The following is a 27,823-nucleotide window of genomic DNA, read 5'->3' on the forward strand; positions in this document are numbered from 1 at the left end:
GTTGATTTCCCTTCACTGGAACTAAGGGGCCTAGGCCGAACCATGAAAAACAGCCACTGACCATTATTCCTCCTCCACCAAACTTTACAGTTGACACTATGCATTTGGGCAGGTAGCGTTCTCAGATTGGTGAAGCGTGATTCATCACTCCAAAGAACACGTTTCCACTGCTCCAGAGTCCAATGGTGGTGAGCTCTACACCACTCCAGCCTACGCTTTGCATTGCGCATGGTGATCTTAGGCGTGGTGTGAGGCTGCTCGGACATGGAAACCCATTTCCCAACAAACAGTTCTTGTGCTGACGTTGCTTCAAGAGGCAGTTTGGAACTCGGTAGGGAGTGTTGCATTTTTACGGAAATGTTTGTCTATGGAGATTGGCTGTGTGCTTGATTTTACACACCCGTCAGCAACGGGTGTGGCTGAAATAGCCAAATCTACTAATTTGAAGGGGTGTCCACATATTTTTGTATATATAGTGTATATTCTAGCTCTGTTGGTGATTGGCTCAAGGTCTGTCGATTGTGAATTGGTTCAGTAGGACATGTGATATTGGTTGAGTTGTGAGTGTAGTGATGGAACAGGCATGGGGAGAGGGAGCTCCTGATGTTTGTAACTTTTAAACAGTGTTTTATTTGTTGCCCCTGATCTCTGATAACCCATCCCTACCATATCTCCCCCTGTATGCCCTTCTCCCATTTCCTCTTTCCGCTCTCTCCCAGTGTGCGTGTCTCTGGCTTTGAACATTCAAGATTCCCCTGTAGCCTGCTGGGATTGAGGAAGTGGAAATCTCAGCATGCCCCACTCCCAAGGGCTCACCTCTCTTCTCCCCATTTACCCCTCTGTTTTCCACCTCATATCCCCCTTATGCCCCCCCCCCTCCTCGTCTCCCGCTCAACCCCTCCCATACACATACCCTGTGATGTGGCACAGGCAGAGACACACTGACAGAAATAGATAACGCCTAAAAACATGAGGTGAGAGACACTTCACACAGTGACAGAGTGAAGTAGGAAAAAAACTTTTCTGGTAACAAATTCTATGAAGTCCATATTAATAATGCATTATACAGCATTATACATGTACTCATAATGCACTATGATACAGTAACAATGCAGTATAAACCAGTGGCGGTCAGTGCTGTTAAAGATAAGGGAGGACAAGTATTTTTTTAATGAGCATGGCCTTATTTCTATTACAGCATATTGGATGACTCTCATTTAAATTCCATTCACCAAGTTCAATGTAACACCGATAGGTTTAGGCTACTACATGATACTCACATTTTCGCTATACCCATTATGAGGTTGCTACAACCTAGCCTATGAATTAAAGTTTACAAAATAGGTGCACACAGGTCGAGAGACAAATTTGTGGTGACAGACAGTGACATTTAGTCCCAACTTGCACACTCTTGCCTGCATCTAGTTGATGTAGGGTGTAATCATTAGTCCAACAGTTGCAAACAAGAATTTCTATTCGACAAATTCAGGTATGTTTATCCCCGTTTTGTTTCGTTTGCTTCCGTTTAAGAAACCTTTTCAACATAATCGGCGGAATGAATACACCCCTGATCACCTGTAAACACAGTTCACTTTCATAGCAGCCACGTTGTATTCCTTCTCACATTCATACGCTCCCCTTCACCTCTTCCCTTCACTTGCGGACTTCAATGCACCAGCTGCATCAGCTGTATGCGACCAGGCGAAATAGCCTTTCCTAACCAAACCGCTACACACAGCCTACATCGTTGTCACCATATTAGCTAAAGTAATGTCATAGTCAGCATAACTAATAGAACTAACACGTTAGTAAACCCGCAACAATCATGCAGTAATGTTAGTGTACAGTCAGTAAGTAGTTACACCGCCGGGCCCCAGTGGCAATAAATGAGTACTACCAAAAGCTTACATTGACTTGGAAGAGTTCCAGTGTTGTGTTGGAAAGTCATAGCCAGCTAACATAGCATCCCTCTGTTTGATGCGGGGGTGTTTCAGTTGGCTAAACTAGCTAGCTGCATTTTCTAGTGAAACTGAAAGGGTCAAAAATGATAATCTCTATTTCTCTCTTGCTTCCCCTTCATTTTGGCAGAAATCAATTTGTTTAAATCTGTTCAACCATTGTCTTTCTCTCTCTTTGAGTCAACTGCCTGTGCCATTCTGTACCATCACTCATTCATATATCTTTATGTACATATTCTTCATCCCTTTACACTTGTGTGTAAAGGTAGTTGTTGTGAAATTGTTAGGTTAGATTACTTGTTGGTTATTACTGCATTGTCGGAACTATAAGCACAAGCATTTCGCTACACTCGCATTAACATTTGGTAACCATGTGTATGTGACAAGTAAAATTTTATTTGATTTGAACTACTCACCACATTTTATACACTGCAGTGCTAGCTAGCTGTAGCTTATGATTTCAGTACTAGATTATTTCTCTGATCCTTTGATTTGGTGGACAACATGTCAGTTCAATCTGCAAGAGCACAGAAGTTGTCATAATTACTGTGTAAGTCTATGGAAGGGGGTGAGAACTATGAGCCTCCTAGGTTTTGTATTGAAGTCAATTTACACAGAGGAGGACGGAAGCTAGCTGTCCTCCGGCTACACCATGGTGCTACCCTACAGAATGCTGTTGAGGCTGCTGTAGACCTTCTTTGCACAATAGTTTGGTTTAATCAGTTATTCAGTGATGTGATTTTTTTCTAAAAAGGATAACTTTCTAAATGTTATACCATTTTTATTTTTATTAAATTCACTGAGGAGGATGGTCCTCTCCTTTCTCCTCTGAGGAGCCTTCACTGATATAAAAATAGTTATAGATACACATAAAATCTCATAGGCTTATAATTCCGTTAACCAATACTCATAATGCATTATATGTATAATCATAATCACTTTTTATGTACAGCAACATAGTGTTTTATAATTGCTGGTCACTTTTTCCTCAACGATCATGCAGCATTATAATTACTATCAGTGTGATACATTTCTAACGTTTTTGTCAATGAGCAGCAAGTTATTATTACTGCATCACAATCTTTGTTATGGTGTATAGCATACTTATAAAGTCATATTTGATTGATATAGGTAAAGTGATGAAATGCCTAAGGCAGACAGATAACAATACACCATAAACTGTTACAATACAATTATGAAGTGGTCATTGGTCTGCTTTCAGCGAATGAACCTCTGCACATTTCATGATGACACAACACAAAGCTCTTCATTCTTTCTCAAACATAACATACATTGCCTCAAGATCTTACAGATGTAGGATCTTAATGTGAGCTAGTTTCCTACAGTAAGAAAATAATCCTGAAGCAACAGGAAATGTGAATTATTTATGTGGATGATAAGTAATGGACAATTTTGAAGGGGTTGATATGTTGTTCGTAATGACAAGCTTCAGAAGCCTTTTTCAACCTCAAATAAATTAAAGGAAGGTCCTCCTGCAACATGGGGACCAAATTAAGACCCAACATATGAACAATTGGCACAGCTGGATATTATATTAACATAAACAGTTCAAGAAAGAAAAAGGCAAATGAAAAAGTCAAAGCCTAGTGCGACAAAATTATACAATAACATTAATATTTACAATAACATTGCTCAGCGTGATTTGCATGTACCAATTGAATCTCAGCTTACGTAGGATGAGCAACACAAATGAGGAAAAGGTTGATGGTTGTACTCAATATTTTTTTTTCAATTAAAAGCAAGAATTTCAGCACCTCGTAGAAAGACCGCAGTTGTACAGGACAAACAAAGGTACAAAACTCAACCCAGCCTCGATATAAGAGAACAGAGTTGAGAGTTCCTCAGCTATAAGTGATTGATTATACTTATAATGCATTATGAGTATTGGTATACAGACTTGTGAGTCCATATGAGTCTTTATGTGTGTCTATAACTATTCTTATGCTGTATTATTATGCTTATACTGTATTATTACTATCATAGTGCATTATGAGAACATGTATAATGCTGTTGTGTCATTGGCTATGCCGGATTAAGTGATATGACATGCTATTCTATAAAATCCTTTCTCTGTAATTAATATTACCTGATTGAGCTAATCATGTAAATGTAATTAACTAGAAAGTCGGGGCACCATGAAAGAGTGTTTATAGAGCTGTTATCTTCCGAATAAACTCTTAAAGACCTAGTAATATTTTACATCAATAGCAGTCAATATTAATCGTCACCTTATTTCAGTCTCATCTGAAAATTGTAAATTCTTGGTTATCTTCACGAACCCTGGCTAACAAGTTGAATCAGCAATACAAAATTGGGTTTAATTATTTATTTACTAAATACCTAACTAATCACACAGAATTACATATACACAGAATGCAAATTATGTCATACAGAAAACGTCCCTGGTGGACGGAGCCGACATGACGGCTGGTTACACAAAGGAAAGGGGATTGGGTTTGAGTGAAAGAGCGGGAAGATTGAGGAACAAAGAGAGAAGCCATGCTATCGTAAATACAGTATCTTATGCATTCTAAATTACCGCCCATTTGGAAAATGAAAATGCAATAAATATTTACTCTGAGCTGCGCTTTGGTAGGTTGGTCGTAGATGCTAGCCGTGTTGGCCAACAGAGATCTTCCTGTCCTCAGAAGAATGTCTCTGGTGGTAAATTGTATACGTTGTAGTATTGTCGTTGTGTGTTAGACTGGATACGTCGTCCATCCTTTCCTAGCCCACGTTTACAGCGGCCGCTGCTAACTCAACGGCTAGGAGGTATCAGTTCTGGAGTGAATAAGAGTTCAAAGTTCATACCATTCACAAGCAAAGCTCACGCTGAGGTTGGATTAGTTCTGTAGTTGACATGTTAGTCCCTTTTAACGTATGGACCGTCGTCCTATCGTCCAAGGAACAGGAGGTTACATTTTTATCAAGGGCTTATATAGTGGAGGGAGAGAAGGATGTGTTTCATAGTTTATAACCCATGTCTCTTCACAGGGGCGTGCCACTGATTGAGCAGAGCTCTAACCTTATGAAAACCCAATTCTCTCATTTGGAAGCTAAAATTACATGTAGTCTTTTTACAAATAGTTTCATATTCAAACATTTAATTGCACAATAATTACATGTGACTCTGATAACTACAATGTGTAGATATTCCCAGATACAGTTTGTGTCATCCTGTCATCAGTCATAATGTCTCAGATGACAACCCGAACTGACATCACATTCATTACGTACCAACGCATATTTTCAACTGGTTCTATTACCGAAAAATGGTTCCTTTCCCCCCACTGTTTGATGTTCCCAGACTCTCTATGTTTAACAAAGGCTATTCAAGAGTCCTTCAGTAGAGTCAAGAGAGAGAGGGGAGAAAGGTATTTATGGGGGGTTCATAAACCTTACCCACAGGCCAACTTCATGACAATGCTGTATAATATATTATGAGAACTTGTATAATGCTGTATAATGCATTATGCATATGATATTCATAGAAAGTGTTACCACATTTATTGTATTTTAAAGCTGCGATATGTAACTTTTTGGGCGACTCGACCAAATTCAAATGTGAGTTAGAGATCTGTCATTGTCATTGAAAGCAAGCCTAAGAAGCGGTATATCTGTTCTGTTTTTTCATCTTTTACTTTCGGTTTTGTACACTAGCATCAAACAGCTGAAAATACAATATATTTGGGAATTGAAAAGATATTTCACAGCGGCTTGAATGTTACAATGATTCTCTAGACTTGCTTGTTTTGTCACATAAACTGAAATGAGAACTATTAGAAATGTTTGCTACCATGAAATGGTGGAGGTAGCCGAGTGGTTAGAGTGTTGGGGCAGTAACCAAAAGGTTGCTAGATCAAATCGCAAGCTGACAAAGTAAAAATCTGTTGTTCTGCCCCTGACCAAGGCAGTTAATCCACTGTTCCTAGGCCATCATTGTAAATAAGAATTTGTTCTTAACTGACTTGCCTAATTAAATGAAGGTTAAATAAATAAAATACATTTCCGTGTATTCCACCTTTAAATGGTTGGTAGCATAAACATAACCACATGTTTTGTTTGCATTAGTATATACATCAAAAGTCCCAATGCAACGTTACACTTCACTTTCTATTTGTATTACATAAAACCGATTAGAATGTTGAAGTGATGTCGGAAAATGTTTTTCCGGGTTGTGATGTAATATCGAGGACGGATGTTTGTACTTATAGGTAACCAGATCGTCACCATAACTAAGTTACTTGACCACACTGTGTTGTTACAGTGGTGAGTAAAAACGTATGCTTCCTACATTTTTAACCATTGGTTTTGGGCTTTGTTGGTTGCAGAGCAGGTGCTGCAGTGTATTGATGTTTAGAGGGATGGGTTTGTGACTGAAGGTTGTTTTCATCTAGACTCCATTTTGTTCTGGTCCCCAGTTTGACCAGCGACAGTGACCTTGTGAGACAGCATTTTATTTCGTCACGCAAGGACATGATCAGCTTACCATCAGAGCACATAATGGACATTTGTTTCACGTCAGAACAGCAACAACCAAACGGCTGTATTGGACATGCTGCTAAGTACTGCTAATGAGCATGATGATTTTAGGTCTAGTGTGTAATTATGGTTTGTTTGTGTGACTGACTGTATCATTAAATGGCGGCTCAGCTGGTCTTCTCTAAGAACGTAGCCATTAAGCACCCTCCTCGTCTGATTGGCTTACCTAGAGACCGAGAGATATATTTATTTATTTATTTATTTTCCCTTATGTACTTTAACTATTTGCACATCATTACATCACTGCATATAGACATAATATGTTATTTTAAATGTCTTTATTCTTTTGGAATTTTTGTAACTGTAATGTATTGTTTATTGTTTATTTCAAATTTGTTGACTATCTATTTTGCTTGCTTTGGCAATGTAAACATTTTTTCCTATGCCAATAAGAGCATCTTCCCCAATATTTGGAACTAAGGACTGATCACCCCAATCCACAAAAGTGTAGATGTCAGAGTCTAGGTGATGTGGGTAAGGCGGAGTCAGGCACAGAACACAGAGATGAGTAATAATAGTAACTTTACTCAAAAATAATCTTCCAACAAGGAGAACGAAAATCCAGAATCACATACGCGAGGCAACTGACAACAATAAACACGCACAAAACCATGATGGCTCCAGAGGTTTAAATAGGGAAATAATTCAAACGTAATGGGAACCAGGTGTGTACAATACAGACAAAACAAATGGAAAAAGAAATGTAGATCGGTGGAGGCTAGAAAGCCGGTGACGTCGAACGCCAAACGCCGCCCGAACAAGGAGAGGCACCAACTTCGGCGGAAGTCGTGACAGTAGACAGATTTGACCCTAATAACTACCGTGGGATATGCGTCATCAGCAACCTTGGGAAAAATCCTCTGCATTATCATTAACAGCAGACTCCTCAGTGAAAACAATGTACTGAGCAAATGTCAAATGGGCTTTTTACCAAATTATCATACGACAGTTTCACCATGTACACCCTAATTGACAAACAAACAAACCAAAACAAAGGCAAAGTCTTCTCATGCTTTGTGGATTTAAAAAAGACTTCGACTTAATTTGGCATGAGGGTCTGCTATACAAATTGATAGAAAGTGGTGTTGAGGGAAAAACATACAATGTTATAACATCCATGTACACAAACAACAAGTGTGAGGTTAAAATTGGCAAAAAACACACATTCGCAGAATTCTGCAAAAATATCCTCTGTGTACAATGTAAAACACCAACTAATGCATGCACAGCAGAATTAGGCCAATACCCGCTAATGATCAAAATCCAGGCAAAAGCTGTTAAATTCTACAACCACCTAAAAGGAAGTGATTCCCTAACTTTCCATAACAAAGTCATCCCCTACAGAGAGATGAACCTGGAGAAGAGTCCTCTAAGCAAGCTGGTCCTGGGGCTCTGTTCACAAACACAAACAGACCCAACAGAGCCCCAGGACAGCAACACAATTAGACCCAACCAAATCATGAGGAAACAAAAAGATAATTACTTGACACATTGGCCCTAAACAGAGAGTACACAGTGGCAGAATACCTGACTACTGTGACTGACCCAAACTTAAGGAAAGCTTTGACTATGTACAGACTCAGTGAGCATAGCCTTGCTATTGAGAATGGCAGACAGACAGACAGACAGACAGACAGACAGACAGACAGACAGACAGACAGACAGACAGACAGACAGACAGACAGACAGACAGACAGACAGACAGACAGACAGACAGACAGACAGACAGACAGACAGATAGATAGATAGATAGATAGATAGATAGATAGATAGATAGATAGATAGATAGATAGATAGATAGATAGATAGATAGATAGATAGATAGATAGATAGATGTGCCTCAGATCCACATAGGGGAAAGATGAGACCTAGAGGGGGGAAAAAGCACAGCGTTCCCCAATAGCGTGTTCGCTTTGTCTGTGTGTCGCCTCTTTCTGTTATTAATCCCATCTCTTATTCAACTGTAATTCAGACGAACTGTCCTCAGGTGCTACCTCTCCAATCCAATATGGTTAGCAAAACGTTTGTCGGTTTAAAAACAAACAAATTAGCCTCAGGTCCAACCTGAAGAATTTATCTTCCTCCTTGTCCTCCCTCCTGCCTTCTGAGCAAAGATGGCCCAGTTTTCAGCATATTCTTTGTAGGCCTACAAGTCCCTTGGGTGCCCTTTAATGTTTTCTCCACAGACTCTGCCCCAGGGATGCATGGGTATTGTAGTCGAAGCCCCATGGGTGCCTCAAACTGTGTTTAGATAAAGCTGACAGTACAGTCATGCACAAAGCACAAAGAGCATTCACATTGCCATCCCTTCCCAGAGGTCATTTGGTCTTAGATGAAATATCTCTTCTGCCTGTATAGTGATTCTGGGTGTGCAGTCCCATGGTTAGTATTTGTCATTGGGCACACACCCATACACCCACATAAGCCATGTTTCTCTGGTGAGCTATATGTTTGTCTTTCTAAACTAGTGGATTGGGAGATGTTCCATATCAGAAGTGTTTAACCTCTCAGCTAAGAAATGCAAAACACCTTTTCAGGCAGTCACCGCACAGTAATGTGGCACATGCACGGTAAAGGGGCGCCAGAGACATACGTTACATTTAAAAGGTCAAAGAGCATGAGTGGACAGGTGGGAAGGGGAAGGTAGCAGTGGAGATGAGAAAGGGAGACAGGGATGTCTTTTGATACACATCAGGAAGTTTCCCCTTGGGCTCTCACTCTACCCATGTTCCTTTATGTGCTCTCATTGTGTGGGATTGGTAGAGATAAACACATCCACATTCTGACATTCTCTTTTCATGTTCGCACACAAGCGCACACGGGTGTATCCTCAGAGGAACTCGACCTCACTTGCCGCTCTTCCTTTCCAAACACTTCCATTCAAATACAGATGGCACAATACTCTCAGCCACTGATCAAATTGTACCAGCCTAGACACGTTCATCTGCATAGAAACAACAGTTCAATTGGACATGTGAAGGTGGTTGAACATTTTCAAAGACATCAACTCAACTTTCATGACATGCCGTCTCCTAACCTAAGGCAGTGGAGCTCTGTTCTTCCCAATTAAACTCTGGCACAAACAATACAGTATACGTACTGTGCATACATGCCTGAAAACCATGTATTTTTCTGCCCTGGTAGTATCTGTGGTCACAGTGGAGAGGAGGGGGATGTAACTGTGCTTGTGTGGGAGGAGGAGGGGAAGGAAGGGGGTGTCTCCCGATTGCTGGTAAGCCAGACAGAGTGGAAGTCGGGAGGGGGTTAGATGGGAAGTGGTGGATGAGTGTGGCCCCTCTAAGTGAAATGTGCCGTGGTACTGCGGCACTGAAAACCACAGATTATTTTTTTGACGGTTGAGGGGTTGTGGGAGAATGTCATTAATCACCCATCCGCGGATCGTTCCTCAACCCCCCCCCCCCCCCCCCCCCCCCCCCCACTCCCCTCTCCTCACTCCCCTCTTTCCCCTCCCCACTGTCACTATGCTGGGATCTACCCTGCAACGAGAGAGAGAGAGAGAGAGACAGAGAGAGAGAGAGCGAGAGAGAGCTATTTAATTCCATTTTCACTCTAGGACTCTAGGACCTCGTCATGATCCCTATCCAACTCTGCATACATATACTCAACCTGGGAACAATCCTGTCACACTCTCTCCCCAGTTCATTCTGCCTGAATGTGATGTGGCCCACTTGAGCTGTGAATAAGTGGTGTTGAAAGGGTATACGGCGAATGTATGTAAACAGGTCATGGTGAACAGACGCTGGGAGGGCCAAGCGGTTTTGTGTGTATGTGTGGGTTTGCATGTGCATATTCGTGTGTGTGTGTGTGTGAGCATGTGTATTTATGCAAGTGTGTGCGTGTGAGAGAGCGAAGGAGTGTTTGTTTGAGAGATGAATTCATACACGCTAATCTAATCGGATGGCTGTAGGGGTATTTGCATGTATGAGTGTGTGCACGTCTTCTCGTGAGAGTCGGGATCGCACAACCCAAATGCTAATGTCCAGGATGAAAAAAAAGATGGCTAAAACAACAGGCATTATGTGCTTTCGAAAGGCTTAGGATAAACCCTGGTGGTAATCAAGACTGTTCCGCATTGACTCTTCCATGGCTGTCCCTTGATTACCTTTTAGCCTTATACTTTGTTGTTCCTCTGTCTCCTTTCGCCTCCTATTTCTGTCTTAATCCTCCTAATTTAATTCTCCCTTGATCCTCTCTCTTTCCCTTCATTCCTCTCCGTCTCTCTCTCTTTCCGTCTCTCTCTCTCTCTCTCTCTCTCGCTCTCTCTCATGCTCTCTCTCTCTCTCTCATGCTCTCACGCTCTCTCTCTCTCTCTTTCTCTCTCTCTCTCTCTCACACTCTCTCTCTCTCTCTCTCCCTGTGTCCACAGCTGCAGTCGTTCCTGCAAGTGAACGTCAGCCAGGTACACGTGGATGAGTGTGCCAACACAGACTGTGGCGGCAGCGGCGGCTGCTCCAACGTGCTGAGTGTCAGCGACACGCCCACTGTGGTGGATTCTGGGAGCATGTCACTGGTGTCGGTGACGGTGGAGTCCACAGCAGTATGCAGCTGCTCCGGGAGAGAACATGTCCACAAGATTTGCTCCTCCTATCCCAGAAACCCTTGCTTCAACGGGGGCATCTGTGTCGACACTCCGAGCGGGTACAGGTGAGAAAGAAGTCATACCACCTGCAGTGAAATGTTCACACAGGGGTAGGGGTTTAATTGTGTTTACAATTGTGTACGGGTGAGCGGAGGTGTCAAAAAGCAGCAGGTAGGCATTGGCAGCCTGACCTTTTAGCACCAGGGTGGGGGAAGGGGAGGGAAGGCTCAGATCTGTTGTTTCACTGTTGAGGTAGTGATGGTTGCCTGGAGTCGGCAATGCTTTATAAATGAGAGTCAGGGTTATGTGTGGAAGAGGAATCAATAAGTCAACTAATACTTCAAATCTCGCTAGAGGGACGAAACTCTTTGAAAGTATTTGCCCAAAAAAACGGGCAAGCAGAGCCGTGTGCGCTCGCTCGTTCGCTAGCTCGCTCACACAAATGCCGTGCTGGTGCTGAATGATAGATCAAGTGAAGTTTTCAAAAGGATCCAAGCCCCCCCCCCCCCCCCCCTTTGTGAGTCTAATCACTTCACCTCCAAGACTTCTCACAAATATGAGGTACACCACTTATAGCCCTTTTCTCCAATTATCCAAAACCAACAATGCTAGCGATTTTTCATCACTGAGTAAATACACCTAAACAGAGAGAATGGGACTAACACTCAATTTTACAAGGGGGCTGAGGGGGGTTAATGGTGAGGAGGAGAGAGTGCAGCAAAGTCATTTGGTACCGGGTTGGGGGGTGAGGGGTCGGGTTAGACATCCAGAAAACTTAGTAGAGGCTGTTTAAATAACCTTGTTAGCCACGCCTGATTATTCTGCTTCATCTCTAATTGGACAGAGTTAACCATGTCCACTGCTCTCACCTCTCTCTCTCTCTCTCTCTCACCGGCCAGGCCTTTGATGTCTTTCCGACCTGGGCTCAGCTCACTGCTGTAATCCCAGCGGTGGTTGTTTAGGAGAGAGGCTTTAGCTTCAAGAGTGAGCTCTGCGTTCTACAGTACAGCAGCCATATGTCTGGTGCCTCTTGTACCTCTCTCCCCCGGTGCCTCTCTGTTTTTTGGTTCCCTGTTGGTCGTCCTGAGTGAATTTCCTCGTTGTGCTCTGAATGCCTGAGCGAGCTCAACGTCAAGCTAAATACTTCTGGGATGGTGTTGAGGAGGAAGGCTAAATGCCGCCGGTGATGTGGGGGGAATTTTCTTTAATCTAATGATCGTTGTGATTAAAAATGCAAAGGAAATGAACACATCAAAAATGCCAACCTGGCCGCTACACCAGAGGAGGTATTTAAAAGGGAATGATGCATGTTTTATCATAGGTCTGTGTATGTTTTTGTTAGGGTGTTAGCAATGTGGAAGTGCACTTAAATAACAGTACACCAACAATTTAATGAGAGATCGAGATCATTTTAAAAAAACATATTGTTTTGTGCACAAAGCTCATTACTAAAGTGTCTGATTAGGAATTTTCTAATCTGACCTCTCTAGGTGGTCCTGTATGGAAATGGTCTTTCTGGGCATGGTGTCAGTTAAACTGCAGTACCGAAGCAAAAACTGTAGGAGCAGTCAAAACCGTGCTTCTAGACCAGAAACCTGGCCCCTTGGTGGAGACACATAAACCACTACACGGCTGTGTGTATGGTCTAAACTCTGTGAGCAGAATCAGACTCACCATATTTACTAAGACACTGCTCTGGTGAGGTGTTCCTCCTGTGGACTTCACTTGTGCAGACATACGATCCCACAGACGGCAACACAGCCACAGATGATACTTCGGTTGGTGCACACTGACAAACCTATAACGTTAGTCTCCTGAGAGAGAGAGAGAGAGAGAGAGAGAGAGAGAGAGAGAGAGAGAGAGAGAGAGAGAGAGAGAGAGAGAGAGAGAGAGAGAGAGAGAGAGAGAGAGAGAGAGAGAGAGAGAGAGAGAGAGAGAGAGAGAGAGAGAGAGAGAGAGAGAGAGAGAGAGAGAGAGAGAGAGAGAGAGAGAGAACGACAGAGATAGAGAGAGAGAGAGGACGACAGAGACACACACCCACCCTGTGCAAACACACACATCAAAAGTCCCTCGTTTGAAATCCACTGACATTATTAGTTCATATTCAGAGGTAATCTGCCGCTGCTTTGGTGTTCATGTCTAGATAGGAGGTGTATATGGATGTTCCTGAAAGAATTTGAACATATGCCCAAATACTCTTACTGGAATTGTCCATCCAGCTTCCCTTTGAAACACGAAAGGAGGGGAAAGTTAATTTTGTTCTATGCTGTTTAATTAAAAGAAGAAAGTAAACCCAGGATTTGTGTCTAGTTGGACGTGCTAAGCGTGTAATGTGCCTCGCCATTGGTCCGTACCAGAATGATTTATGCAGCCAACCTAGAGTTAATCCCAGCTCTCTCTCTGTTGCAGACACATTGGCTTTTTACAGCTGAGCTAACATTGCCAGTTTGGCCCAAACACAGGATAAAGTTGTTGATGTGTCAGATCATAAGAGCCTCCCTGTTGATGACAAGTTGTCCTTGTAGAACTCACATCCTTCGGCTTAAAAGTCAAGAACATAAAAAGCTGTGAATGTAGCGAACAATTAACATGTTAATAGAAATTCCTCACATTATACGTATTCAAGTCTGACATTTCTGCGATTATTGTTTCCACTAGAGAATCATTTTATAACTGAATAGGGCAGAGGTCAATGTCTTCCTCTGCAGGCTTGGGTGTGTGAAACCCTTCAAAGATGAATGCAAGCCTGGTAATAGATAAGAGACAGAGGCAGTGGACGGTTGCTGTGCAGAGCAGAGAGCCCTGGCCTGGTTTATCACTCGGCTTTGAGCGCACAGATGTAGAACCGCAAAAAATACGTAGAGATCCCCAGCGACACAGCGCAGAGATTTAAGATTTAAGAAACAACATGTAGATAATCGTGGCACCAGGATTAATAGTGGGATTTGAAAATGGAGGGCAGGGGAGATTACTTGGTCCCTTTCAAACGCTAACAAATAACATCCCTGTGTGCAAGCAAAGAAGAGGAAATGAGCAAAGAAAAAAAAGCTCAAGTACAGTAAGAGGATTGGGCTGAAATCATGCTCCTGATTTCTCTGATGGGATAAATGAGTGAGATGAATTGTTTCTAAATGGAGAGATAAGGTAGGTCAAGTTTCCAGTGTATTGTCTTCAATCCCCCTATCTTTACATCTCCTCCTCTCTCTCTACAGTATTATCTCTCCTGCTCCCCATCTCCCTCTTTCTTTTCCATAAGTGATCCCTCCTTTGTACGTTACTGTCTGTCACTCTGGGAGATATGTTCATGTCTTTGATGGTCCGATGGTCTGATGGAGTAATACTAGCCTTGTTTTCTGCTTGGGGCCTAGTCACACTAAGCTGTGACCATGTGCGTACACTTCCTCCCATCCCATGTGTGAGTGGTTAGGTAGAGGCATGGCTCCTGGCCGTAACCACATCCAGATATCACTGGTATCAACTCCCTGCCTCTTCACAATGAGATGGCCTTGTAGTGTGACTATAGGATCCTGTTTGGTAAACCGGAGCCTACAGGACCTTCATCAGATCCAGTGCTCCTAGGCACAACTTCCTTCCATTTCTCTGCGTCATGGTCGGGATACCATGTTATTAAGCAACAGGACAGTCTGACATGCGTGCTGATCAAATCAAATCAAATGTATTTATATAGCCCTTCGTACATCAGCTGATATCTCAAAGTGCTGTACAGAAACCCAGCCTAAAACCACAAACAGCAAGCAATGCAGGTGTTGACGCACGTTGGCTAGGAAAAACTCCCTAGAAAGGCCAAAACCTAGGAAGAAACCTAGAGAGGAACCAGGCTATGAGGGGTGGCCAGTCCTCTTCTGGCTGTACCGGGTGGAGATTATAACAGAACATGGCCAAGATGTTCAAATGTTCATAAATTACCAGCATGGTCAAATAAAAGGTCTGGGACAGGTAGCACGTCCGGTGAACGTCCGGTGAAAAAAGCTCAAGTACAGTAAGAGGATTGGGCTGAAATCATGCTCCTGATTTCTCTGATGGGATAAATGAGTGAGATGAATTGTTTCTAAATGGAGAGATAAGGTAGGTCAAGTTTCCAGTGTATTGTCTTCAATCCCCCTATCTTTACATCTCCTCCTCTCTCTCTACAGTATTATCTCTCCTGCTCCCCATCTCCCTCTTTCTTTTCCATAAGTGATCCCTCCTTGGTACGTTACTGTCTGTCACTCTGGGAGATATGTTCATGTCTTTGATGGTCCGATGGTCTGATGGAGTAATACTAGCCTTGTTTTCTGCTTGGGGCCTAGTCACACTAAGCTGTGACCATGTGCGTACACTTCCTCCCATCCCATGTGTGAGTGGTTAGGTAGAGGCATGGCTCCTGGCCGAAACCACATCCAGATATCACTGGTATCAACTCCCTGCCTCTCCACAATGAGTTGGCCTTGTAGTGTGACTATAGGATCCTGTTTGGTAAACCGGAGCCTACAGGACCTTCATCAGATCCAGTGCTCCTAGGCACAACTTCCTTCCATTTCTCTGCGTCATGGTCGGGATACCATGTTATTAAGCAACAGGACAGTCTGACATGCGTGCTGATCAAATCAAATCAAATGTATTTATATAGCCCTTCGTACATCAGCTGATATCTCAAAGTGCTGTACAGAAACCCAGCCTAAAACCACAAACAGCAAGCAATGCAGGTGTTGACGCACGTTGGCTAGGAAAAACTCCCTAGAAAGGCCAAAACCTAGGAAGAAACCTAGAGAGGAACCAGGCTATGAGGGGTGGCCAGTCCTCTTCTGGCTGTGCCGGGTGGAGATTATAACAGAACATGGCCAAGATGTTCAAATGTTCATAAATTACCAGCATGGTCAAATAAAAGGTCTGGGACAGGTAGCACGTCCGGTGAACAGGTCAGGATTCCATAGCCGCAGGCAGAACAGTTGAAACTGGAGCAGCAGCACGGCCAGGTGGACTGGGGACAGCAAGGAGTCATCATGCCAGGTAGTCCTGAGGCATGGACTTACGGCTCAGGTCCTCCGAGAGAGAGAAAGAAAGAGAGAATTAGAGAGAGCATACTTAAATTCACACAGAACACCGAATAAGACAGGAGAAGTACTCCAGAAGGAGAAGTACTCCAGATAACAGATAACAAACTGACCCTAGCCCCCCGACACATAAACTACTGCAGCATAAATACTGGAGGCTGAGACAGGAGGGGTCAGAAGACACTGTGACCCCATCCGATAATAACCCCGGACAGGGCCAAACAGAAAGATATAACCCCACCCACTTTGCCAAAGCACAGCCCCCACACCACTAGAGGGATATCTTCAACCACCAACTTACCATCCTGAGACAAGGCCGAGTATAGCCCACAAAGATCTCCGCCACGGCACAAACCAAGGGGGGGCGCCAACCCAGACAGGAAGATCACATCAGTGACTCAACCCACTCAAGTGACGCACCCCTCCTAGGGACGGCATGAAAGAGCACCAGTGACTCAGCCCCTGTAATAGGGTTAGAGGCAGAGAATCCCAGTGGAAAGAGGGGAACCGGCCATCCAGAGACAGCAAGGGCGGTTTGTTGCTCCAGAGCCTTTCCGTTCACCTTCCCACGCCGGGGCCAGACTACACTGAATCATATGACCCACTGAAGAGATGAGTCTTCAGTAAAGACTTAAAGGTTGAGACCGAGTTTTCGTCTCTCACATGGGTAGGCAGACCATTCCATAAAAATTGAGCTCTATAGGAGAAAGCCCTGCCTCCAGCTGTTTGCTTAGAAATTCTAGGGACAATTAGGAGGCCTGCGTCTTGTGACCGTAGCGTACGTGTAGGTATGTACGGCAGGACCAAATCAGAGAGATAGGTAGGAGCAAGCCCATGTAAAGCTCTGTAAGTTAGCAGTAAAACCTTGAAATCAGCCCTCGCCTTGACAGGAAGCCAGTGTAGGGAGGCTAGCACTGGAGTAATATGACCACATTTTTTGGTTCTAGTCAGGATTCTAGCAGCCGTATTTAGCAGTAACTGAAGTTTATTTAGTGCTTTATCCGGGTAGCCGGAAAGTAGAGCATTGCAGTAGTCTAACCTAGAAGTAACAAAAGCATGGATACATTTTTCTGCATCATTTTTGGACAGAAAGTTTCAGATTTTTGCAATGTTACGTAGATGGAAAAAAGCTGTCCTTGAAACAGTCTTGATATGTTCGTCAAACGAGAGATCAGGGTCCAGAGTAACGCCGAGGTCCTTCACAGTTTTATTTCAGACAACTGTACAACCATTAAGAGCAATTGTCAGATTCAACAGAAGATCTCTTTGTTTCTTGGGACCTAGAACAAGCATCTCTGTTTTGTCCGAGTTGATCTGCACTAAAAGCAACGTTCACCACCTGCTGTTGTTCCAGTGCATCCTCATCCTCTCTCTCCTATAGTATAATAATAACGTACGCCATTTAGCAGATACTTTTATCCAAAGCGACTTACCGTCATGCGTGCATACAGTCATGTGTGCTCCTCTCTCCTCTCTCTCTCTCTCTTTTTGCTACGGTGTGTCTTCTAAACTTTGATTACTGCGCCTGGTTATTAGAAGAAGCATGTCATTGTGTTTGCGCACGGCCCGCCTGCCTGTTTCACTCCTCCCGCATTTGCATGTCTGCCAGGTGCCAGGGGGGACTATCATTTCTGACAGTCTCTCCTTTTCAATCTGGGTTCAGAGCACAGACTGGGAAATGGGAAAGACTAAATGCAAGAGTGTCGGATGTGGCAGCCAGGAGCTCTTCTCTCTCCCTTCGCAGCACACAAATGAGAGAGGAATGAAACGAAGGGAGCATGGCGGCCTGGAAGACTATTATTAGGTTGCTGTGAGTAGGGTGATGGAGAGGGAACCGGCTTATAAAATAGCTGGGCTTCTGACTAAACTAACTAGAGAAAGCCACACTTGATTGATGCCGCAGGATTGCCTGTGTGTGTGTGTGTGTGTGTGCCAGCTATATTAGCAGTCTCCACAACAGGTGGATACAGTGGGGTAGTGTGCGTGTGTCTGTGTGTGACAAAGGAGGAATGAATATAGGAAAAGGGGATGACAGAATAACCGGAGTGAGGAGTGCAGCTGTGCTCGGTTGCTACAGTACGTCTGACAGAGAATGTTGTTACTAGTGATGGATTCTCCCTATGGTACGGCTGATAATAAGAACATCTGCATGAGATGCGGAGTGAATCTCTCTGAAGGGAATCACTGGAGGCGAAAACAGTAGTCTGAGAGCAAGACAGACAGAGAGAGAGAGCGAGAAAGCTAAAATATAGTGTTCTCCAGATTGTGAGGAGTCCATGGGGGCTAATATAGACTGCTAGATGCTTAGTTGGGATGTGCACTCACAATATTTAGTAATAAGGGTTGCTATGCAATTGAGAACAACTAGAAGCAAATTGTGTGTGTTGTGTGTGTGTTGTGTGTGTGTTGTGTGTGTGTGCGTGTGTGCGTGTGTGTGTGTGTGTGTGTGTGTGTGTGTGTTGTGTGTGTGTGCGTGTGTGCGTGCGCGTGCGTGTGTGTGTGTGACTGTTGTGCGGTTAAGCAGAAGCAGGCCATCCCATCCCGGACTCTGCAGGGACATCCTGATAGAGCAGTCTTGTGTGATAGATGAGGTGAAAAGATGAAATAACTACATTGCTTTATATTATAATTTTTTTTGATGATGTTCCTCTTCCTTGTTATCTTGCCCTAGATGCCAGTGCCCTACGCAGTTCGAGGGGCCAGAGTGCCAGCAGACCAAACACAGTTTCCATGGCAACGGCTATGCCTGGTTTCCTCCCATAAGGCCTTGCTTCGAGAGCCATCTCTCCCTGGAGTTCATCACGGAGGTTGCAGATGGTCTGCTGCTCTACAGTGGGCCCCTGGCCCAGCTACAGCCCTGGGACCTCGAGGACTTCATGGCCATAGGTACATATCCACTTATCTACTCACAGAGGAGGGGGACAGGAATATAGGATAGGGCAGAGACAAGATGTGTTAGGGGGAAGGGATGGGCAGCGCATGCCTGCGTCAGTGTGTGAGTGCTGGTAATTGTGTTTTCAGTACACAGTGATGGTCAGATAGAGATAGGAAGGTTGCATGAGGAAGAAATTGTCCTGTCTGGATTTGCTGGTTTAATATGAACGTTTAGAGACTGCTAAGGTTCTTTTTAACATGGATATTTGTTGTGCCAACCCTGCCAAATGAGTTTGGGGGTGGAGGGGTTTCTTTGAATGGGGTTCAGCATCAGCCTACACATAGCTCCTGAGGCCTTTAATTGAGTGTACACTCGGTGGTAAAGACTGATTTCAGTCTGTTTGTGTGTGTTTGTTTGTGTGTGTGTGTGTGTGACAGCATCAGGTCTTTAGGGGTTAATGAAGGGGCTCATTATGAAAGTAAAGGCTTATTTGTCATTCATTCCAGAATGTAATTACAATGGGGTGTACATATTTAGAGCTTTAATGAACTTGTTTAGCTATATGGACGTGCTTAGCATCCATTCTTGAAGTTGAGGTCCAGAGTAAATAACATGTGATGTTTGCGTGTACGTGTTTGTGGCTCCATTTCATATTATGTTTTGAGTATTAGCACTCGATTCAATGCTGGAAGACATTTTGTGTGTGCGTGCGCGCACCAGTGTGTATGAGTGCGCGTGCGCACGTGTGTGAGTGTGTTTTTGAATGGAAAACAAAAGAGAAAAGGATACAGTAGAAGATTCAAGCATCAAGTTTCAACGTTTTTTTTAGCCACGTGCACAAGACTTTCTTGAGTCTCGACAGTCTCAAGTCTGAAGTCTCAACAGTCTAAAGGCTGCAGTCTCAAAACAATGCATAGTCAGTGTGTTGTACTGTGAAGGTCAAACGAAATCAAACTTTATTTGCCACATGCGCCGAATAAGTGTAGACTTTACCGTGAAATGCTTACTTAAAAGCCCTTAACCAACAGTGAAGTTCAAGAAGAAGAAAATATTTACCAAGTAGACTAAAATAAAAAGTAATAATAAAAGTAACACAATAAGAATAACAATAACGAGGCTATATACAGAGGGCACCGATACCGAGTCAGTATGTGGGGGTACAGGCTAGTTGAGGTAATCTGTATATGTAGGTGGGGGCGAAGTGACTATGCATAGGTAACAAACAAACAGCGAGTAGCAACAGTGTACTAGGTCAATGTAAATTGTCCATTGGCGATTTTTATGAATTGATAGTTTGTTGGTGATGTGGACACCAGGGAACTTTAAACTCTCGACCCGCTCCACTACAGCCCAGTTGATGTTAATGGGGGCCTGTTCGGCCCGCCTTTTCCTGTACTCCACGATCAGCTCCTTTGTCTTGCTCACATTGAGGGAGATGTTGTTGTCCTGGCACCACACTGCCGGTTCTCTGACCTCCTCTCTATAGGCCGTCTCATCATTGTCGGTTGTGTTGTCAACAAACTTAATGATGGTGTTGGAGTCGCGTTTGGCCACGCAGTCATGGGTGAACAGGGAATACAGGAGGGGACTAAGTACACCCCTGAGGGACCCCAGTGTTAAGGCGTGTTGTTGCCTACTCCTTACCACCTGGAGTCGGCCCGTCAGGAAGTTCAGGATCCAGTTGCAGAGGGAGGTGTTTAGTCCCAGAGTCCTTATCTTAGTGATGAGCTTCGTGGGCACTATGGTGTTGAACGCTGCGCTGTAGTCGATGAACAGCATTCTCACATAGGTGTTCCTTTTGTCCAGGTGAGAAAGGGCGGTGTGGAGTGCGATTGAGATTGCGTCAACTGTGGATCTGCTGGGGCGGTATGCGAATTGGAGTGGGTCTAGGGTGTCCGGGAGGATGCTGTTGATGTGAGCCATGACCAGCCTTTCAAAGCACTTCATGGCTACTGATATGAGTGCCACTGGGCGGTAATCATTTAGGCAGGTTGCCTTCGCTTCCCTGGGCACAGGAACTATGGGGGTCTGCTTGAAACATGTAAGTATTATAGACTCGGTCAGGGAAAGGTTGGAAATGTCAGTGAAGACACTTGCCAGTTGGTCCGTGCATGCTTTGAGTACACGTCCTGGTAATCCGTCTGGCCCCGCGGCTTTGTGAATGTTGACCTGTTTAAAGGTTTTGTTCACATCGGCTACTCAGAGCGTTATCACACAGTCATCCTAAACAGCTGGTGCTCTCATGCATGCTTCAGTGTTGCTTTCCTCGAAGCGAGCATAAAAGGCATTTAGCTCATCTGGTAGGCTTACATCACTGGGCAGCTCGAGTCTGGGTTTCGCTTGGTAGTAATAGTTGTAATAGTTTACATGACATCCACAGTCATGTAAACTGACATCCACAATAGTTTTCAAGCCCTGCCACATCCGAAGAGCATCAGAGCCGGTGTAGTACAATTCAATCTTAATCCTGTATTGACACTTTGCTTGTTTGATGGTTCATCTGAGGGTATAGCGTGATTTCTTAAAAGCGTCTGGATTAGTCTCCCGCTCCTTGAAAGCGGCAGCTATAGCCTTTAGCTAGATGCAGATGTTGCCTGTAATCCATGGCTTCTGGTTGGGATAGGTACATACAGTCACTGTGGGGATGACATCATCGATGCACTTATTGATGAAGCCGATAACTGAGGTGGTGTATTCCTCACTGCCACTGGATGAATCCCGGAACATATTCCAGTCTGTGCTAGCAAAACAGTCCTGTAGCGTAGCTACCACATCATCTGACCACCTCCGTATTGAGCAAGTCACTGGTACTTCCTGCTTTAGTTTTTGCTTGTAAGCAGGAATAAGAATATAATTGTCGTCAGATTTTCCAAATGGAGGGTGGGGGAGAGTATGCGTCTGTGTGTGGAGTAAAGGTGGTCTAGGATTTTTTTCTACCCTGGTTGCACATGTGACATGCTGGTAAAAATTTGATAAAACTGATTTATGTTTGCCTGCATTAAAGTTCCCGGCCACTAGGAGCGCCACTTCTGGGTGAGCATTTTCTTCTTTGCTTATGGCCTCATAGAGTTGTTTGAGAGCGGTCTTAGTGCCAGCTTCACTTTGTGGTGGTAAATAGACTGCTATGAATAATATAGATGAGAACTCTCTTAGATAGTGCAGTCGACAGCTTATCAATGCAGCTCTACCTCAGGCGAGCAATACCTCGAGACTTCTTTAATATTAGGCATCGCGCACCAGCTGTTATTGACAAAAAGACAAACACCCCCACCCTTCGTCTTACCAGAGGTATCGTCTGTGTTCTGCCAGTGCATGATAATCCCGCCAGCTCTATATTGTCCGTTTCTTCGTTCAGCCAAGTTTTTAATGTCCCGTTGGTAGGATAATCTTAATAGTCGGCCATCAATTTTATTTTCTAATGATTGCACGTTAGCAAGAAGAATGGAAGGCATTGGGAGTTTATTCGCTCGCCTACGGGTTCTCAGAAGGATCCCCGATCTGCCTCCCCTTTTCCGGCGTCTTTTCTTCATGCAAATGGCGTGGATCTGGGCCTGTCCCAGTGAAAGCAGGATATCCTTCTCGTCGTACTCGTTAAAGGAAAATTGCTTTGCTTTTCTGATGGCCAGAGGTAATTTTCGGTCATAAGAGATGGTAGCAGCAACATTATGTACACATTAAGTTAAAAAAGAAGTTACACAAAATGCACAAAAAAAATACAAAATTGCACAATTGGTTGGGGGAATGTAAAACGTCAGCCATGTTCTTCGGCGCCATCTTCTCTCTCTGACGTAAAGTTGTCTGCAGATGCTGCAGGAAGTCAAGGTTTCCCAAACTCGATCCTTGGGCCAATCCTGGTTACACGTTTTGGTTTTTGCTCTAGCACCACACAACTGATTCAAATAATCAATGTCCACAGCCTCACAGCCCAGTCCACAACTGCTGGGTGTGGAGGGAGAGACATAGTCTGGAGAAGATAGATAAAATCCAACAAAGTCTGTGTCCAGCACTGTGCCAGAGAGGACAAAGATAGCGTCAGGGAAAACAGGGAGGGATGAATAGAGAGTGGCTAGACAGGGAAACATTCAACGCGTACTGTACATGTTGAGGTAGAGAGAGAATAAAAAGTATGGAGAGAGAGTTTAGGAGCTGTAAGATGCGGAGTGGGGCAGACGGTATTGAGCTGCGGATGGAGTCAGAGAGAGTTGGAGTAGGAGAAGATAATACACAGTGAGACATGGAGTGAGAGGCTGAGATACTTGGTTCGGAGTGGAAGGGTGTGTATGAAGGAGATGTGTAGACAACTGTCCAATTGCAGGAGGGAGAGATGACAAGAGTGGAGAGGGCAAGTAGAGACGGCTGAGACTTAAAGGGAGAAACAGACAACAACAGTTCAGCCCAATGTCTCTATATTACTCTCTCAAACAGACACACACACACACATACCCCTTACTCTCACCCACAGGTTGACTGTGTTAAACCTTATTATTTCTAGTTGTATAGCAATGCAACCTATTAAACCTTATGATTTCCCACTGCTTCCCGGGCCGGATCTCCTTATTAAAGATGTTGAGCGGCTCGCTGGCTGCCTCCTGCAGCCCTGCCCACTCACTGTCTGTTTTCCGCCGTGCAGCGCTGTTTATCCCTCCCATGGTCCATTGTGCCCAGGCATCACCACCACTAATGTAACATAGCACAGATCTGCCTCTGCAAAACACCCCTGCATGTCCTACATTCTCCCTGTTCCCCTGGGATTAAAGGCCCAATGCAGCCATTTGTACAGTATATCAATTTCAAATCATTTCTGGGTAACAATTAAGTGCCTTATTGTAATAGTTTTCCATTAAAATGGTAAAAAAAGAAACAAAAATAGCTTTTTAGCAAAAAACGACTGTATTTCTCAAGCAATAATTTTGCTAGGACTGTCTGAGTGGCGAGGGGGAAATTGAAAACTAGCTGTCATTGGCAGAGAGGTTTGGAACTCTCTTTGCTACCAGGGAGGAAGGGAGTCTTTGGCTCTGCTTGTTAACTTTTCCATGGCTCATAGTCCTTTGTCCCCGTCTGATGTGGGTCAGATTACAACCACTATGTGCTTCATACTGAAAGCATTATATTGAGCTATGGTTGTGTATAGTGTAGGTTTGCAGGACATATGGAATATTTTAGAGTGCCCATTGGTCTGTCCTCACCTCTAAATGTAATCTGTGTTATATTTCTCTCTAAATCACACCAGAGATCTAGACCCTATCTGTGCTGTCTCCTGACTTTGACCGCTGACCTCTAGGTCTATTAATCTGACTGGTACGCGGGAACACGATTACGTCCAGTGAGCTCATTGTTAAATGAGTCTCATTATTGTGAACGCTCCCTTCTCAAGGGTACGAGCCATGGGGCTGAGCTTGTCCAATCAATAGACAAATTAACCGGACAAATTAAATTTGGGTGATTACGGACTCCTGCAGAATGGGAAACAGGCTCTCAGGGCTCGGCCGGGGATCCAGTTTACACCTCGTTGCCAAGAGTTGCATTCAGCTCCAAGGAGAGAGCAGAAAAAAATGTAATCACTCACTTTGTCTCATTCTGACCTGATGGCAGCCTATCTATCATGATTTTAAAATGTGGAATTCAAATTCTCTTAATAAATGCAACTCAAAAGCCAGATGTTAAAAAAAAAAAGATTGAGTAATGGTATGGAAAGTAAATGAATGGAATGGTCATTTGCTGGCAGCATATAAGCCAATTTATAACAGGCAAGGTTATTGCATTTTTTTCTGCCCGTATTAAATAGAATCATAATATCCGGCTGAAAGTAAAAAGCATCTCAGGCATTTTGTATTTTGCTTTTTTTACATTTTTTTATCTTTTGCTTTATGCGGTACTAGTGTTGGTGGTCTCAGAAAGAACTGAGAAACAGGCTGACTAAAAACACACACGTGCAGACACAACATCTGGCAGATGAAAGCGAGCAGAGAGATACAGTTACCTACTGAGTGTGACGCGCACATTATGGTCAATTTGCAGAAACCTGTTTCACAGTCTTTTAGCGCTGCACCCGTTTCAAATATCGCTTTAAAGTTTAGGTCCTGTTTCCTGGGGGTATGGGGTTGTTTGCTGACAGTCAATTTATATTAAAGGCACCACAGTCACAGACTCTCTTTCTCTCTTGCTGGGCTGCTGATTTGTATATACAGAGTGATTTGTAATGCTGTTTATGCAGTCCATATGGTTACTGCCTCAAACATATCCCCTTCAGGCCTTCAGAAGAGCAATTTTTCAAATTTAAGCGCCATGCTATGGGGGCCATGCTATGCGGGCTGAGACCCTCTGGCTTCCCCCTCACCAAGACGCTCGACAGGGAAGATTAATCTGCAGGGATGTCGAGGAGGAGACCATGATGAATAAGGGATGAGGAGGGGAGAAGTCCGCCAACCGGAGCTTAAGAGCAGAATCTTGTAGTAACCTGAGGACACCCGGGCGTACTCTCCCTATCCAAGATCATTTGATACGACACAACATAAAGCCCATTTGGCCTGTCTTCCCACGCCTTTTTTTTTGTTAACTAGACAAGTCAGTTAAGAACAAGTTCTTATTTACAATGACGGCCTAGGAACAATGATGGCCTGTCTTGTTCAGGGACAGAACGACAGATTTCTTTTTTTTTACCTTGTCAGCTCAGGGATTCGAACTAGCAACCTGCCTGACCAACACAGCCCAGCCTGTCCATGTGTGTGGAAGTTCTCCTCTCAGGCACTCAGCACCACTCTCCTCTCCTTCCCTCTCTCTTTTCATCTCAACCAAGCCTCCACCATTCAAGCCTGTCATCTCTTTTCTCCTGAAATGTCACGTCAGTCCCAACAAGGAGGGTCGGGGACCCTCGTCAGACGCAGATAGCCTGTGGGACAGTGTCAATCTCCTGCCTGAGGGTGGTGGCCACTGTGGACCTTTCAAATGAAAAGGGCTTTTCACTCAGGCTTAGGCTGGGCTCTGTACATCAGTGACTTACTGCTAGCTCAAAGTTATCTCTGTCTGAGCACAGGTTGCCTTCTGGGAATCCACTGTGAGAACACTGCAGAGAGACAGGTGGGAGAGGGAGAAAGAGAGAGAGAGAGAAAAGGTTGGGGGTATAAAAGAGAAAGACATGACAAGCCAGATAGTGAGTGTCATGGAGAGAGGCAGGGCGTAAGAGAAGGTAAAGATAAAGACCTAGAGAAGAGGGAGAACAACCCTCTCTGTTGAAAACAGAGCATTTGCGAGCCTAGAAAATAGAGCAACGTGGAGTTTATATTTACAGCGCTGTTCTCTCCTGAACTCTTAGACTGTGGATGTCATGTTGATTTACGGAGAAACAGTGGTTGGTTGACATCTTGTTTACCCACAATCCTTTGCAAATGGTATAAAGCATACAATGAGTCTTAACTGGTTCATTAATTTTTAATTTCCCATTTGACTAAGTCAGAAAATAGAATAACTTTGTAATATGTTTATTATCTTATGGGGGGCATAATTGCATAGCACCAGGCACTGTTGTAATCCTTATTTTGGAGTGAACTAGGCAAGTCAGTTAAGAACACATTCTTACTTACAATGATGGCCTATCAAAAGGCAGAAGGCCTCCTGCGGGAATGGGATAAAAAATGTAAAAATAAATATAGGACCAACACACATCACGACAAGAGAGACAACAAAACACTACATAATGAGAGACCTAAGACAACAGCATTGCATGGCAGCAACACATGACAACACAGCATGGTAGCAACAAAACATGACAACAACATGGCAGCAACACAACATGGTAGCAGCACAAAACATGGTACAAACATTAATTGGGCAAAGTCAACAGCACAAGGGGCAAGAAGGTAGAGACAGCAATACATCATGAAAAGCAGCCACAACCGTCAGTAAGAGTGATGATGTCTGACTGTTAGTTATAAAAAAAACTGGTTTAATATTATCTATGCACCTTTTACTGTTGTTGTTTTTCATTTTCTAATACTGGCCCAGGTTATTAGATGTAATGTCATTTTAAGTACGCCATCTTTCTGAACAGCCTGCTGAAAGCATTGAGGTGGTACCTGTTTTCACTTTAGACTAGGGTTGGGTGAACACAGATCACTCTTACGGAATGATCAGTTGGCGTTTATTAGTTGACTGTGCTTCACTGTGGTTGCTTGTTCTTGGTGTGTCGCAGTGATCAGATGAAATGGGTACAGAAGTGACGTCCTCAGGATAAAGTGGTCTGTGTGTGTGGTTGTATCTGATCCCCAATGGCATTGAGAGAATGTGATGGGGGGGTCGATGGTCATCAGGAGGCCCTGGGGATGTGACCACCATGTATGACCTCATGGCAGTGTCCTCTCTCTCTCTCTCCCTCAGAATTGATCGATGGCACTCCCACACTCAAGATAAACCATGGCTCGGGCACATTGGTCCTGCAGTTGCCAGGCAACGTAAACGTGGCGGACAGACGGTGGCACCGTCTGGACGTGAGGAGCAACAGTAAGGTGGGTGTCTGAAGTCTGAGCTGCTGCCAAGCTTATACCCCCCCCCCCCCCCTCCACACACACACACACACACACACACACACACACGCACACATAGACAAACACAGACACACACACATCTCACCCGACACTAGCCATATGCTGTTCATTCTTATAGAACTCTGGGGAAGTTTAATGCAAACAGGTGGTGTCTCTGCTAGACTAGTCCTATTTTCCGTACATAGTCTGGAGAAGTAGGAGGGTTTGAGTGGTTTGGACTCAGTGCAGATCAA

At 44.0% G+C, this 27,823-nt stretch overlaps 1 protein-coding gene across 1 annotated transcript in view; it reads left to right on the forward strand.

Moving 5' to 3' along the window:
* The window catches only part of LOC110526935 (neural-cadherin), a 186,056-nt gene that overhangs the window by 130,490 nt on the left and 27,743 nt on the right, over positions 1-27,823 (forward strand). The window contains exons 22-24 of the mRNA XM_036980609.1: positions 10,909-11,186; positions 18,847-19,061; positions 27,424-27,551. Of these exons, the coding sequence (XP_036836504.1) occupies positions 10,909-11,186; positions 18,847-19,061; positions 27,424-27,551 (621 nt within the window). The remainder of the gene's footprint in view (positions 1-10,908; positions 11,187-18,846; positions 19,062-27,423; positions 27,552-27,823) is intronic.

Source organism: Oncorhynchus mykiss, chromosome 6 (assembly GCF_013265735.2).
Source record: "Oncorhynchus mykiss isolate Arlee chromosome 6, USDA_OmykA_1.1, whole genome shotgun sequence".
Classification (NCBI taxonomy): Eukaryota; Metazoa; Chordata; class Actinopteri; order Salmoniformes; family Salmonidae; genus Oncorhynchus; species Oncorhynchus mykiss.